Genomic DNA, 15,242 nt, shown 5'->3' with positions numbered 1-15,242 from the left:
GAATTGATCCAACGTGGGTACCAGTGATAATGCAATGTAAGTAGCGAAGGATGATCATGCCTATGACTTTCAAGCCTAACGTTGCCAAATGTGCCCTGAACAGAATACACCACATCACCAGCAGTTCCCCAGAATCCTACAGTACAAGCAACATGGTTTCTTTCACACAACATATGCTTCCTTGTAGTCCACATACAGCCAGAAGCAGATGCTGAAGCATTGTGAGAAATACCAGACAGAGGAGCTGCATACAGCTTCTCAAATATCAAACACTGCAGATTTCTCTCCATGCTACCTGGCCTGCTTGTAATTTCCACATAACATTTCCAGTTTCTTCCAAAGATAGGACTTAAGCTTGCATCTGTAAACTTAATGCCAGCAGTAGCCCTGAAAACTGACTTGGAGGAACAGAAGACATTCTCTCGACACTGGGTGGCAAACAGTTTGAATGATATAAGGTGCTTTGAAGTCACCAGCAAAATTCTGGACCCCAACTCTGAATTTTGAGTATATTAACTTGGAACAACATTTTCCTGGCATCATACACAACATGAGCTCTTACCTTCAACATGTCTCCTTACTGTCCAGACTGCGTTGGGGTTACCAGGCAACTCTGAGACAGCCATCTCAGATACCTAGGAAGACAGAACATTTCCTTTTGTATCTGAAACTCAGATCAGACATTTTCTCCAGCAAATGAAGGCTGGCACTGCAAAGGAGAGAACTGAAGCTGCACTCCCCATTCCTGAGCACCACTATGAACTTGAGATTGTTTTGCACCATCCAACCACTGGCCTACCAAACTAGGTATTTATTCCAGCTGCTCTTGCCCGGTCGTCTGAATGAGGGACGCCAGCGACTGAACCGTCTGTTAACAAAGCATGTGCCAGTCAGCTAAGCTCCAGGTCTTGCATGACTTCTGATGGAATAACTTGGGTGGTTGTCTAAGTCACAATAAAGATATACACTCCTCCCAATCATACATTACCCAACTTACGATGACCAGCTTCAAAAGAAAGCCAGCAAATTCCTTTCTCAGACAACACAGAGATGACCATGACTCATAGAAGAGGAAAATCATAAAGGCTGAAAATATTGTACCCAGCCTTCTCCTGCCATTTTTGGCAGAGGTTACAATATGAAGCAATGTCATTTGCTCAACAAGACTGACAGAACAAAGATGCAACCCAAAGGAAACCTTGCACAATAACGTGCTCTCACCACCTGCTGTCGTTGCCTCTAAAGGTGTGTGTCTTAGTGCAAGATTGACATATACTGTGGTCATCAGCAGCCACCTGCTTACCTCAAGTCCATGTCTTAGGACCCTCAGAGACGATCGAGGTCCCCTTCCACAGGCCACATATAATTGGGGTGTATCTTCATTGGCCAGATCAGCTATCTGTCAACAAAACCAAACAGATCCAAAAATAAGCAACCGAGGGGGCAACCGAGCCCCATTACAATCAGTTATTCCTTCTAGATCATCCTACTGTTAAGTCACAGTGTTTTACTCTTAACTGCTATGAATGACATGTATTATTATACTAGTATTATACACAGCAAACACTAAGGGCGTTAATACCTTCAGTAGGAGCCCAAGGCTTTGTTAAAGTCAGCCACATCAGTAGACGGCTAATGAACAGTTACTATGAATTAAGCTCACAGCGAGTGCATAAGGGTAGTTTATCCTTCAGCTAAGTAATGAGATATTTTACCACTTCTGTTTCACTGGTATTTTTGATACCCACATACAGATTGGTGGAAAAAGTCATACTGCAACTGGCTGGACACACAGCTTCCCAGGAAGTAGTGCACAATACCATGGTAAACAGCTATCAACCACCAAGTCTAGTTAGCCCACAACATTCTTAGGAGGTGGAGGGGATTATTGTAAAATGTTAACCAGGTGTTGGTTAGCAAGCTACCACATCCATATGAAACTTATTCAGAAATGCAGCAGCTTAGAATGTGAGCACTCCACACTCATCTCACACATTTTCGTAGCTGCCAAATATTGTGTAAAAGACTGAATTTAAAACACAGCTACCCACTTCAGGGCTGCCAACTTCTGCCTTCTAGATTTGTTCTTGAACCTTTTGTCCCGGTGCCTTTCTGTTGCTGTGACAGAATTCTCTCCCTTCCAACACCCATTCTTGGTAAAATACCCCAAGACCAACTGGCAGGGGTGGAAGAACTACATCAATTACATTACTAGTATTATAATGCTGCCCCCTGCAGAATCAAGATCAAAACGGACCCAAACCTTGCCTCCCTTCATAGGCCATCAGAAAATCCTGTAGAAAAGTTAAGCCTGGTGCAGTGCAACAGACTAGAACCTTCTCTTCATGGTCCCCAACACCCCACACACTCACTCAGAGTCATGGGTAATCTTCAAAGAACATTTTTTTCTTTTTTGTACTTCTGCTGCTGTGAGACTGGTAACGGGTAATTAAATGCAAAACATGGCCTTGAACACCTTACAAGGAGACACAAACATGATCTACAAAATTAATCCTGAAGCCCTGCAAAGTCATGCCAGGGTACAGTCGGTTAGGCACTGCTCAACATCTGAATGCAGCGGCCTGGTCCAAATGGATAGAGGACAGACATTAACTGTAAAATGCACTATACCTGACAACACAATATCGGAGACAAGCTGTCCAACTCATCCACCAGCACCAGGTTCTTCAGAGGCCGTGGCTGGAAAAAGAAAGTGTCTCCTTCCTCCAGGGGCATGGCAGAGGAAAACTCTGGCTCCTCATCATCATCTCCCAGGTGAGCGATTTGGTACAGGTAACTGCCAACATGAGACACATGTGATCAGTATTAGTTGTTAATTTGTCAATCTGAAGATTTGTTTTCTGCTTCTCATTCCCAGCATGTCAAGAGTGCAACCTGATGCTAGCCACACCCTATGCCCACTGAGGTCAGCAAAGCATTCTGCATGCAATGTTGATTAAACACCCCTCTCTCTCTTGAAGAAAAACACCTAGACTGACTAAAAGTTCTGGTTCACTGAAAAGGCTGCATGCTGTATTGTGTTACTCTGGTTTTAATAAAAAGTATTACACAGCTCTTAATTTAGGTAAGGACCAATCCTGCTCCTATTTATTTGAGCAAACCCAAGGCTGAAACTGCAGCAATAGGTGAGATCCAGCCAGTCCCCACCCCCTACCTCCGCTTTGTCTCACTCAATTCCCCCCACTCTGTCTCAGTGATGTTTGTCTCGCGTGGCTTCAATCCAGGTGGGTCCCATGATCTCTCCAGCACAGCCTCTTTGGTGGTCAAAGAAGACCCTTCCTCCCCTTTTCAGTAGTGGAAAAATTGGTTGGCTCCAACAACATTTTACTATTTCAGTTCTGGACAAGCGCCAAGACTGCTTGCTTGAACAAAACACTATGAGCAAAGCAAAGACAAAGTTGTCTGCACTGAATGCTCGGTCCAACTCTTTCTAGTCAGGGCAACCAGTACAGGGAGCTATATAAGCTTTGTTCTTTTTCTTTCACTTACAGGAGCTCCACGCCATGGCGTGACCACCACTCTGGAGGTGAAAGGCAAAAATGTCAGTCATGCAAAGGCTACCTTAAAATAGAAACTAACCCTGCAAGTGCTGAACAAATGCCAATTATTTTATTTTCTGAAACTGTCAAAGAGTGACATTTTCATCACTCAGTTACAGCACAGGGCTGCATGCTTGCCACTGCAAATGCCCTCTCCCAATTTCTGGAAAGAATGAAGAACCCCCATCATCCAGTATGGAACTGGAGAAGGGGATCAGCACTGCAACGGCACTTCACTTTCCAAGGCATTCCCAGCACACCAAAGGCAAGCGCTACCATTGAGGCACAGAGATGAATGAGTACCCCTTTATTAAAGCATCCTCCCGGACAACTGTTGTTTTAATACAGTTTTGCCAGAGCTGTAAGTCAGGGACCAGACATAACCCTTTCCCCTTTGGGTGGGAGGCAGCATCCTGTCAACCATAAATTTGGGGTTGCCTATCAAAGCCATCCCTAATTTGTGGACCCCTGGATTATACACTCTGCCCTCGGTATTTGTTCTGAAAGAAGACAGCTGTAACCCTTTAAAAACCGACAAAGAGACAAGCCTTCCACCAACTGCCCCAGCTCTTTCGCCTAGCTAGCCAGCCCCTCCTCTCCCCCATGACAGGACCCAGGGGTGCAGGGTTTCCACACTTTAACAATGACCAGATTTCAAGGCAGTCTAATGGCAGCTAAAACTACAGATATGCTTGCAGAATGCCAAGTTGGAACATTGAGTACAGCCTGAGAAGGAAATTGGGAGATTTTCCTTACTGGTTGCCAAACTCAGAAGCCACAAAGAGGAAGCCGGTTTTCAGCACACACATGGCAGCAGCTACAGGAACTGTGTCAAAGTACTTCAGTCGAATCTCAGTGACCTGAAATCACCACAAAGGAGTTACTGTGAGGATCAGATGGGATGGGCCCAGTGAAGCCATCCAGATTCTCTCCCACTCACACCACAGCAAAAGAATCGTTGAGACTCACCATGTCCTCATCAGTCTCCAACGTGATTTTGAAGATATCACCTTGCTCCGTCTGAGCCAGGAAAAAGAACATGGACTTGGTCTTGTGTGTAGCAGAGCAGACAAAGATCATGCCTCTCTCAGGGTCATCCAAGTCATTCTGTTACAGGGAACATAGTATCAGACACTCCAAAACAAAAGGCATCCTAACTGGATCACTGCTCCAAGCTGCTAGCCACTGCCCCGCCAACGCTTCTGCATCCATTCTGGATGAATTATTCCTACCTTCCAAAGTCCCAAACACCTGCATCCTCTACCATCCACTATCCTTCTTCCTAGCAGAATCCAGCCCCTTCCTGCAGTCTCCAAACAATTTCTCCAAGATGACTTTACTCATATCTCATTTTTCTACCAAACTTTCCCATCACACACTTCTCTGGCATTGAACACTCTGCCACCCACTCATCTTTGAGGTCCTCTTTCTTTCTTAGAATCATAGAATTGGAGGGGACCTCCAAGGTCATCTAGTCCAACCCCCTGCACAAGGCAGGAAAATCACAAATACCTCCCCCTCCACACCCGCAGTAACCACTGTTCCACGCCCAGAAGATGACAAAAAAACTCCAGGATTGCTTCCTGACCCCATTATTCTTATTCTCCTACATCCAATCAAGCAAGTAACTTGGACATTTCCAAAAATCTATCTATACCTCTTTGCTGGCTTCACCTTTCTATTAGATGCAAGACTCCTCTGGCAACCTCATCTTTCTCCCACCACATATGTTTTAATTTTGTACTAGTTCTGTACAGCCTCCCCATCAAGATCGAGCATCTAGTCCTCTTACTTTATAAAAAGTCTCCATTGCAGATATAACCGCACTCTTCTCCCATCACAGCTCTCTTCCTCACTCTCTTTGTTCTACAAAAGCTCATCTTCTGCTGCCTCACCCCTTTTTAGTTCTCTTACCCTAATTTCTGCACCTTCTTCAACCCTACTCTCCAACCCTATCAAGCCACCTTCCTATCTTCTGCGAGACTCCCACAAGCCTTCAGTAACAATATTCAAACTTTCACTTCCAATGCAACTGTCTTGAAGCAGACTGATCAGAAGAGAATGTCGTCTCCATGACAAACTTCAGAGAAGAGACATAATCTCATCATATCATGCCATTCCAAAGTTGCAGACTCAGCTGTGCTGCAAACAGGAGCAGCTTTTCCATCCTTAAGTAAGCTGAGACCAGCTTCTCAGCTCTGCACTCAATACGACTTTCTGCTTAGAACTCAATTCAATTTTATTATTATATTATGGTCCACGACCAGATCCAGTTAACAAAAACAAACATTATTCAGGTATTCAAATATACAAGATAAAAACTCCAGTTAAAAAACAGAAATAGAAAATTTTACAAAACAATAAATTTATATTGTATTAAAAAGAGAAAAATAGATTATAAAATACATAGCATCATAAATGACCATTTAAAAATTTTAAACCAATAGATTTAAAAGGAACAAAAGCTGTGTAATAGACCTCCTGAAGGAAACTAAGTCAAGGCTCGAAGGGGCAGGACTGAAATTTACTGTGCACTTTAATTGCCTGAGTGCAAAATCTAGCAGTTAGCTTAGTGATAACTGAAATTTCATCTGTTAATAACTTATGTAAACAAGTCTTGTCTTCCCCTACCACAGGACTGTCTACAAGAGGAAAAATTGTCTTATCTCAAATTTGTTTATAGAGGGGGCAATAGAAAAAAACATGTCCCACTGTCTCTACCTCGGCTAGGGGGCAAGGGCAAATCCTCTCTGAGTATGTAATCTTCTTATATCTCCTTTCCAAGATCATGGAGGGCCGCTTAGAATTCAGATGTGGCTGCTTCCCAGGAAGAGAATAGGGGTTCCAGCTAGGGCTCACCCAGATCAGCTGCTCAGCCCTGCCCTCCCCTTTGCCCATGGCCCTTCAAGAATCTCTGCCTGGGGAAAGGACTGAGACCTGCCCAAACCCTTTTATTATTAAGGGTGAGCTAAGTTGTGAGATGTTATACAAGCCATTTTGAGGAAAACAGGCTGTGCATATTTGAATAAAATATTAAGATTTTCCTTCTCAACTGGCCAATATACCAGCAAATCGGAGTTTAATACAGTTTTCGTTACAGTTTAAAATTCTAAGAAGTTTCTTATTAAGAGCGTAACCATCATAGGAGGTCACTGTGGCCTTTCCATACTTCAAGTTAACTCACTCACTGGAAGAGTAAGGGAAAGAAGGGTAAGACAATTTGCTTCACTCAAGGATTCCAAAGTCTATACAGTGGCAGAGACTAAATGCACCCTTCTGCTATTTTAGGAATGCTGCATTTTTCTATCCCCATATCCATGAGCCATAATGCATTCCCCCGAAACAAATTCCCCATGCTCTTTTTTCCTGCTGCCTAGAGAGTATCTGAGATGCCGAAGGATTCTTACCCTTCTCCTGGGAATAGGACATCGAATATCTGGTTGGTCACCAAAATTTTTGTAGGTGATGTAGTTTTCTGAACAAATCAGCACCCCGCTGGGACCATCAGAGCCTCCAGGGACTAAAAAACATTAACATTGTATAAGAAATTGACTGAAAGGTCCTATGGATCACTCACAAAATGTGTTAATTTGTAAGAATTAAGAGGAAACGTTTGCTTCCTTCTTTAATACTTGTACAAGCTAATATTCAGGTGGGGTGTTAAATGAATGGGGATTTAACCAATAAAACTAAATTTTTCTTCAGCAGCATTAATTTATATTGCTGGTAACCCAGACTCATTCCACTCCTTCCAAACTTCACTGATTCCCCAGACTGGGAAGGTTCTGTTCATCACCAGATGAAAAACTGGAGAAATTTCAGGGAGCTCAGAATAATCTTATTAAATATTTTTGCACATTATTTCAATTTCCCCCAAAATGTCCCTTTTTTCCAGAAACAACCCCCGCTCCCATTCCAAACATTTCCAGAAATTTTACATCTCTACTCCTGTATCAAATCAAGTATGATCAGAAAATGAAATTATCTGGAGCATTTCCCTGAGAACAGGTCTGCTGCCTTTTTCCTTGGATATGGTGGTACCTGTTATAAGGAAGTTGCCGTGTTCCTCCAAGGGTTCACTGTACTTCCTGACAACGTGATTCAAACCCAGATCTAGCTCATAAAATGTCAATGTCTGCTGAGTATTGGCTGCTGCTTCTCCTGTGGGATCATTGTCAGCTTCCTGGTGGGGAAATTTAAAAAAAAAATCAGCTAGGAATAAATTTCACACTTTGACTGTAAGAGAGAACACTTGAAATCTACACAAACCTAAAAGAGTGTTCCTGTAACATACAAACAGTAACATATAACAGAGGTTTAGAAAAGTACCAATCAGCACAATGTCCATGAAAATCTCTGCCAGGATACCAGCAATTCAAAGCCTGAATAACTGAGCTCCTCCAATTTAAGACTCACCCCATCACCTGATGCAAGCAGCAGCTGCCTCCATACAAACACCACTATGTTCCTGTAATTCCCAAAGCCGCCTACCTGTTTATGCCATTCTTGGCCAAGATTGGCAGCTCCCACAGCACTGCACTGAGCTTCTGCTAAGACCCTCAAAAGCATTAAGGGAATGTTCTCTCCCAGGATACATGCAACAGCTTCAGAGCTCTGCTGTTTTCTCAGCTGTCACTTGATGTTTTTCTGGTCAAGAAAAAAATGCAGCCGCAATGACAGAGTATGGGGTAGGAGATCAGAGGGGAACTCTTCCCCAAATACTCATTTAGAAAGTTGGATTAAACTTCCTGGCAACTATTGCTACCACACTCAGCGGGGTACCAAGGCTCTACTTTTGGGTACACAGTCTGATTCTTCCCTCCCTATCCAGCTTCATCTAGAAGTCAGCAGCTAGGGAACCCTCCACTCTCAACTTTGTAAGTTATATACAGCCCACACACCCTTCTTTCCTCCTCATCCAAAAGGCCTTATGCAGATTCCCTACTGAATTCTTAATCTTTCTAAATGTTGCTGGAAATATATGCACATGTTAAGAACTCACAGATGAGATGATTCTCTGCCCCGCAGATGTTTGGTCACATAATGTAAATGAGTATTATGTTGACAAACACCCCAAGGAAAATCTCTCGATCTCAAAGTTCACAAAAGGCTGGCATGTGACTATCAATTTTGTTTTTATCCTGCCCTACCTACAAGCTCAGAAAAACGTACACAGTTTTCCATGCCAGCATTTAATTCTCACAACAATCCCATGTGGTAAGTTAGGCTGACAGGGAGCACCCAGCCAAAGTACATCCAGTGACCGTTACAGCAGAAGGGGGACTGGAACAACAGTCTCTCCAGTCAAACACTTTAGTAACTTACTCCACAGTGCATCTCTCTTCACCAAGACTTACCCCCAAGCCCCAAAGTAAAGCTGCTACTGCAAACTCAAGCTGTACACTCCCTTAATAAAAGGGTCATTTTATCATTAGGTCAAACATCTGAAACTCACGCACGCCAAGTTTACCAATACCTATTTTTACTTCATTAAGGAGCCATCAATGCCAACTAACAGACAAAAAAGGTGTGATTAACATAACAATGAAAATCTTCAACAGTTAATGTGCTAAGTCAGAACAAAGTTTCTCTAAATAATAGTTGCAAGTGAGACAAGACAAAATAGAAACAGACAAACGTATAGCTAGAGTAATGCTAACTGAGAGAACTTTGTCTTAGTACCTCGTAATCCATTTCCAGACAAGCAAACATGGGATTTTCAAACCCAACATCTACTCCTACTACATGGTAAACTAAGGTGTTGGCCTTATGGGCTTCTAATGGGGAAGAAATGGTGAGTCGAGCGGCAGCATCTCTGTTCAGAATATACACCAATTTCTGTTTCTCAATGGCACCTACAGACAAAAGAAAGAAAGCATTACCTTCCATGACAGGAATTAAGTATGCACCACTGTAGTGAACTAGCTATGCTAGTGGCTATAAGAGAAGCAACCAGAAAGGCCCACTGCCCCTTGCCAAATGACAGAGCACTACATGAGAGCCATACATGCAGCCATCAGAACTGCAACCCTTTGTAAATGAACAGCAGTGTTCTGTTGGCCGTGTATACATCCCTTTATCACTTTTGTATTTATTTTCTTTCATCAGACGCAAATTACAAACCTAAACTAGAGACAGTTGTCACAAGTCAGCTTTATTAATAATGTTAATGACACACTCCCACACATTCACTTCTCACCTTCCACCTAACTAGTGCACTTCTGCTAACTATCTTCTTTTGGGCAGCTGTGTGCAAATGAAAAACCTTTACTTATAATGAGAACCTGATCAGAAATGGATTCAATGTCCTCAAGGCATATTTCAGAGAAGAGACATGAATACCTAATCATCATTTCAGGCCAAAGAAAACTGATGGATGGAACTCGACTATCCTCCATCTAATTGAAACCAAAGCTGTGCTTGTATACTTTTTTTAAAGAGCAAATGGATCTACCTCTGTTACTGGTTCAGTTTACACAATCTCAGCTAGACTACCATTGCAGAAATAAGCACCATAAAAGAACAAGGAAGTATTCTGAGTTATGACTGGCTTCAAAGTTCTTCCTCACATTGGCTGGTGTTGTGTAGTGGCTAACTGCAAAAGTCAGGAAATCACTGGTAAATACATCACCTGAGCCACAAACACATTAATTGGGCTCAGAAAAGCCACTCACTCTTCCCAGGCACATGTACCCCCAGTGCAATATGAGTAAAATATCTCGGCAATCTTCCATTCAGCAACTTAACAATATTTTCAGACTTCCACTCATTCACTTTGTGCCTACTTACTGATCATGACAGCTCGTCCCTTAGGATCCACAGCCAAGTACTGGCCAGGGACAATTCTGCGACAGCCACTCTTGCCAAACGTTTCCTGGTGAATCTTCTCAAATATATTTTTAGATGGTTGGTACTCCAGGATAACAATGCGCCCTGAGTCACTGCCCACCACAATATAGTCTTTTGTTCCTCCAGTTAACCTGAAGGCCATAAGGGAGCGGATGATTCCAAACACTTCAACCGTCAGCAAAGTATGAACCTTTCCAGTGTTTGGATCAGGACGCAGCAATTCTAAGATCTTCCCTCGGGAAACAACAATCTCTTGCTGTTTGGTACCTATGCAAAATAAAGAGCTGATTAGTAACCAAGACACAGAAGGATGCCACAAGAAAGGAGCATTACAAGGCATCAATTCTTGACATCTAAAGACCTCACTGTACACACCGCTCTTCAGTCAAGTTCCAAAGTACCCAACAGATTGAAGAAGAATAGGATTTACATCCTGCCCTTCACTCGGAGTCTCAGAGCAGCTTACAATCTTCTTCCCTTCCTCTCCCCACAATAGACACCCTTTGCTCTGAAGAGCTCTGAAAGAATGGTTCTTGAGAGAACATCTCTGAGAGAACTGTGAATGACCCAAGGTCACCCCAGCTGGCTGCATGTGAAGGAATGGGGAATCAAACCTGGTTCTCCAGATTAGAGTCCACCATTCTTAACCACTAATCCAAACTGGCTCTCAGATTGGTTTTCATCACCATAAGGAACAGAAGAGAGAATGCAAGAGCAACTGTTCTCTAATAAGAAGGCAAGACCGAGTGGACCAGAAATCAGGATGTCAAACTTAGACATACTGTTGGTGGCCCACTGGACAACTGCATACCATTGGAAGAGCATTTGCTCCTGCATCCCAAAGCATCATATAGACCAGTGATGGTGAACCTTTTAGAGACCGAGTGCCCAAACCGCAACCCAAAACCCACTTATTTATCGCAAACTGCCAACACAGCAATTTAACCCGAATACTGAGGTCTTAGTTTAGAAAAAACAACTCATACGTTAACATAAGATGATCCAAACAAAGGAAAGCAATCCCAAATGCTTTCATTTACTTAAAATTATTTGGCAGAGAATTCCACACTTTAATGACGGTCTGGGCCTGGCTGGAGCGATGGCACGCATGCCCACTGAGAGGGCTCTGAGTGCCGCCTCTGGCACGCGTGCCAAAGGTTCACCACCACTGATATAGACTCTCAATCTCCTACTCCCTAAACCAACCATTCCCCACATGGTGCGCACCAATGTGTTCCCCAGCATCCACTTCCTGATCCCTTTCACATCCTGATCCTGATCCCTTCTTCCAACATCACTACTACTCTAAAGAGAAACAAGAGTATATAGATTTAGAAAAAAACAAACACTGTAACGTTAAACTCCATACCTGAAAAGTTGCCATGGATAGCATAGCTGATACCAGTCGCTCGCTGCAGAGTTATGTTGTAAAGAAACATTGTGGCAACAGATTATGGCTTCACCTGACCTCTGTCCACCTGGCAGAACAAAAACATCAAACAGTTCCAGATACTTGGATTTTATGTGAAAAGTACTCGTGAATAATGCTCATAAGCTCGAAAGCATTTTGAGTATTTGGTTCACACAAACCTTCCCAAGCCAAAACAATGTACTCCCCCCCCCGCACAGTCTTGCAAAGATAACCACTTTTAAAAATGAAAATGATTGCTTCCTGAAAACAGCTAATAAAGCAACTTTACCAGTTTCATGTTTAACTAACGGTGTGTTAACGCAAAGTCATAAGTTACAAAACAGTAGGAAACAAAGGTTCCCTGAAAGAGTTGAGCAGGACTCCAAAACGCTTCATAAGATCAAAGATCAGAAAAATGGGATCAAAGTCCTATTTCTGATTTTAAAATAGAAACAAACTAAAAAAAACTTGTAAATTTTGCTAACATTAGTTTTTATTAACTTTATCTCCCAACTCAAGATTTATTTTTGTTCATTTGTATTTATACTCCGTATTTCTCACTGCGTCTCGAGGCAGATTACAAGTACGACAGAACCCCTCAGTCCAGCGATAAACAGATTATATGACAACTTTTGAATGTTAACAATATCTGATTCTTAACTGCAAAGTTTCTCAGTAAAACAAAACGCAGCAAGGTTGGAATTGAAGATTTGGAGATCGAACGTGCGCCGGAGGAATCTGGGGAGAGATTTGACCTAAAATCTATGATACACCTTTCAGGCCGCCCTCCAAAGCTGTAGCTCTCTGCGGTCTTGAGAGCCATTGTAATTCCAAGAAAACTTCAGACCTCAGCTGGAGATCTCTTAACTACCTAGGGCTATTTATAGGCATGCAAGTGGGTTTGAGGAGAAGTCCCCCCCCGAACTACGAGAAGATTCCTTCCGAGCGAAGTGATCGGGCCGCGATCCAAGCCATACAAACCTTTCCCCCTACAGAGGCAAAGGCCCCACGTGGGCCTGCTAGGCCTCACTTATTTCCGCTCCGGCGTCGCTCGGCAACGGCCGCCAGCGCGGGTTTATCTGTAAACGCCGAGCCGCAAGCTTTCCTGCCCCCTTCGACGGTGCCGGGCGCCTTGGCCGCAGTGTGTGTGACCCACAAGCACGGCACGGATGACGGCGGATCCTCTTTCCCGCGCCTTCACTGCCTCCAGCGCCCGCGCTCAGACTCCGCCATCGCCTCAGCCAGCTCCGGGTCCTTCTACACACTCAGCGCGCGCGCGACGCAGGCTGCCCTCCGTGGTGCCTGTACGTCCACGTCACCCACGCTCAAAAGTGGTTCCTCGCCAGTCTCACTCCTTCACTCCAGTGCGGCTCTAGGAAATGCCTCTCTTTCACCTAGGCATAAAACGCGCGACGTCGCCTTCTCGGCTAGCCCAAGGCTCCGCTCGGGGCACCCCTTCCAAATACCCGGATGCGATATGCTAAGATGGCGGCGTCAGCGACGACACCGATGGCTCCCTCGAGCGGCGGCTCCGCCTCAGCGCTGTCCATGGAGGAGATCCGCGCTCTCACCGACCTGTCCGACCTGGAGGCAGCTTACAGCCGCCTGTGCGCTGAGGAGGTGCGGCATTCACTGGGCACTGTCGCCGACGGGATGGGGGTTGTGACTCAGTGGTAGCGGGCATTTGTTTTGTATGCAGAAGATCTCCGGTTCAGTCCCCGCATCTCCATTGAAGAATCCGGCTGTAAATGATGTGCAAAATTCCATCTATGACCCTGAAGAGCTTTTGCCAAGCAAGGCAAGCAGGAAGGCAAGCTTGACCTTGATGGAACAAGGGTCTAATTCAGTATAAGGCACCTGCTGATTTAAAGGGCTGCCATACAAAACCTGCCTTGCATGCAGAAGGCCCTGGGTTCTAACTCTATCCCATTTAAAAGATCAGATGATGTGAAAGTCCTCTGCCTGACACCCTCTGCCAGTCAGAGTAGACAAGACCAATCTTGAGGCTGTGCAACAGATTTATCCCTCAGCTCGCATCACTCCCGAGAAACTGCTCAGCACAGTTGCCAGTCTGTCATCCTCTTGAATAAGAATATAAAAATTGCTTTCCTGGATCAGACAATTCGCCCACCTAGTCTAGCATTCTGTTTCATATGGTAGCCAATAAATTGCCCTGGAGTCCAACAAATTGCTTCCTAGGTTGACTGCTGCTGGTCATGGAGATTTCTTTTAATGATCTCAGCTAGTAGCCACTGATGGAACTAGGCTCTGTGAATCTTTCAATCACAATTGCATGACTCCTTGAGTGAAGGAGTACTTCATTTTGCTGTGAGTAACCCAAGTCTGTTGCTGTGGTTGCCACATACCAGGGGTCTGCAACCTTTAAGACATAAAGAGCCACTTGGACCCGTTTCCGACGGGGAAAAAAAACGGGAGCCGTAAAACCATTGCGACATTTAAAACAAATATAACACTGCATATATTGTTTCTTACCTTAATGCTAGTCGCCGAATGACGAAATCTCGCAGCTGCGCTTTGGGATGTCTGCGCGCCGCTCCGCCCCGCCTCCTATCGGACTAAAAGCATTACATCCCGTAAAGCTCACTGAGAGGAGGCGGGGCGGAGGCAGAGCGGCGCGCAGACATCCCATAAGAACATAAGAACATAAGAGAAGCCAATGCTGGATCAGGCCAGTGGCCCCTCCAGTCCAACACTCTGTGTCACACAGTGGCCAAAAATACCAGGTGCCCTCAGGAGCCGCCCGCCTTCTCCCCTCGCCGGCGTCACGGGGGGGGCAGGCCCTGAGCGAAAGCGGCCTGCTCACGCATGGTCCCCGGGGCTGGTACGCACCGTCTGTAGCTCTGCGGGGGCAGCCCGCGCCGCCCTGTGTAGATTTCTGGAGGGGACCTGAGCTAGTCGGAGGGGCCGCCTTCGCGAGAGGGGAGGGGGAAAGAAAGCCATGTCCGCACAGACACACACGCGGTCCCGCTCGGAGGGGCCGCCCTGTGTAGATTTCTGGAGGGGACCTGAGCTAGTTGGAGGGGCCGCCTTCGCGAGAGGGGAGGGGGAAAGAAAGCCATGTCCGCACAGACACACACGCGGTCCCGCTCGGAGGGGGGGAAAGGAAAGGGCCTCCGTCGTCCCCCCCGCTACGTCCTTCCCTGGGGAACGGCAGCCTGGCCGAGTTTTGGGGCCGAGCCCCGGCGGCCCGCCCCCGCCGCCTCCACGAGAAGTTCTCTCCGCCCTCGCCTGCTCCCCCCTCCACAAGTGCGCTTTTTCCCAACGAGGAAAAACTTTCGCTCCCTCCCCTCGCTGCTCGCTCAAGTGGGCCCGGGGACCCAAAGCGCAGCTGTGAGATTTCGTCATTCGGCGACTCGCAAGGGCTGCTGGGATACATGAAGCTGCTTCCGGAGCCGCGGCAA

General features: G+C 45.3%; 2 protein-coding genes across 2 annotated transcripts in view; one reads left to right on the top strand and one right to left on the bottom strand.

Moving 5' to 3' along the window:
• The window catches only part of SF3B3 (splicing factor 3b subunit 3), a 48,986-nt gene extending 35,792 nt beyond the window's left edge, over positions 1 to 13,194 (bottom strand). Inside the window, exons 1-11 of the mRNA XM_015419817.1 lie at positions 12,802 to 13,194; positions 11,779 to 11,887; positions 10,350 to 10,676; positions 9,243 to 9,415; positions 7,602 to 7,743; positions 6,968 to 7,080; positions 4,530 to 4,667; positions 4,317 to 4,420; positions 2,632 to 2,797; positions 1,304 to 1,399; positions 563 to 635 (exon numbers count right to left, since the gene is read on the bottom strand). Of these exons, the coding sequence (XP_015275303.1) occupies positions 563 to 635; positions 1,304 to 1,399; positions 2,632 to 2,797; positions 4,317 to 4,420; positions 4,530 to 4,667; positions 6,968 to 7,080; positions 7,602 to 7,743; positions 9,243 to 9,415; positions 10,350 to 10,676; positions 11,779 to 11,848 (1,402 nt within the window). The 5' untranslated portion in view covers positions 11,849 to 11,887; positions 12,802 to 13,194. The remainder of the gene's footprint in view (positions 1 to 562; positions 636 to 1,303; positions 1,400 to 2,631; positions 2,798 to 4,316; positions 4,421 to 4,529; positions 4,668 to 6,967; positions 7,081 to 7,601; positions 7,744 to 9,242; positions 9,416 to 10,349; positions 10,677 to 11,778; positions 11,888 to 12,801) is intronic.
• Positions 13,195 to 13,272: 78 nt separating this feature from the next.
• COG4 (component of oligomeric golgi complex 4) overlaps positions 13,273 to 15,242 on the top strand; it is a 30,840-nt gene continuing 28,870 nt past the window's right edge. The window contains exon 1 of the mRNA XM_015419813.1: positions 13,273 to 13,440. Coding sequence (XP_015275299.1) covers positions 13,291 to 13,440 — 150 coding nt within the window. The 5' untranslated portion in view covers positions 13,273 to 13,290. The remainder of the gene's footprint in view (positions 13,441 to 15,242) is intronic.

Source organism: Gekko japonicus, unplaced genomic scaffold, assembly GCF_001447785.1.
Source record: "Gekko japonicus isolate JY-2015 unplaced genomic scaffold, Gekko_japonicus_V1.1 scaffold2543, whole genome shotgun sequence".
NCBI lineage: Eukaryota > Metazoa > Chordata > Lepidosauria > Squamata > Gekkonidae > Gekko > Gekko japonicus.
The sequence above is the reverse complement of the archived record's forward strand: the minus strand, read 5'-3'. Positions and strand labels throughout refer to the sequence as shown.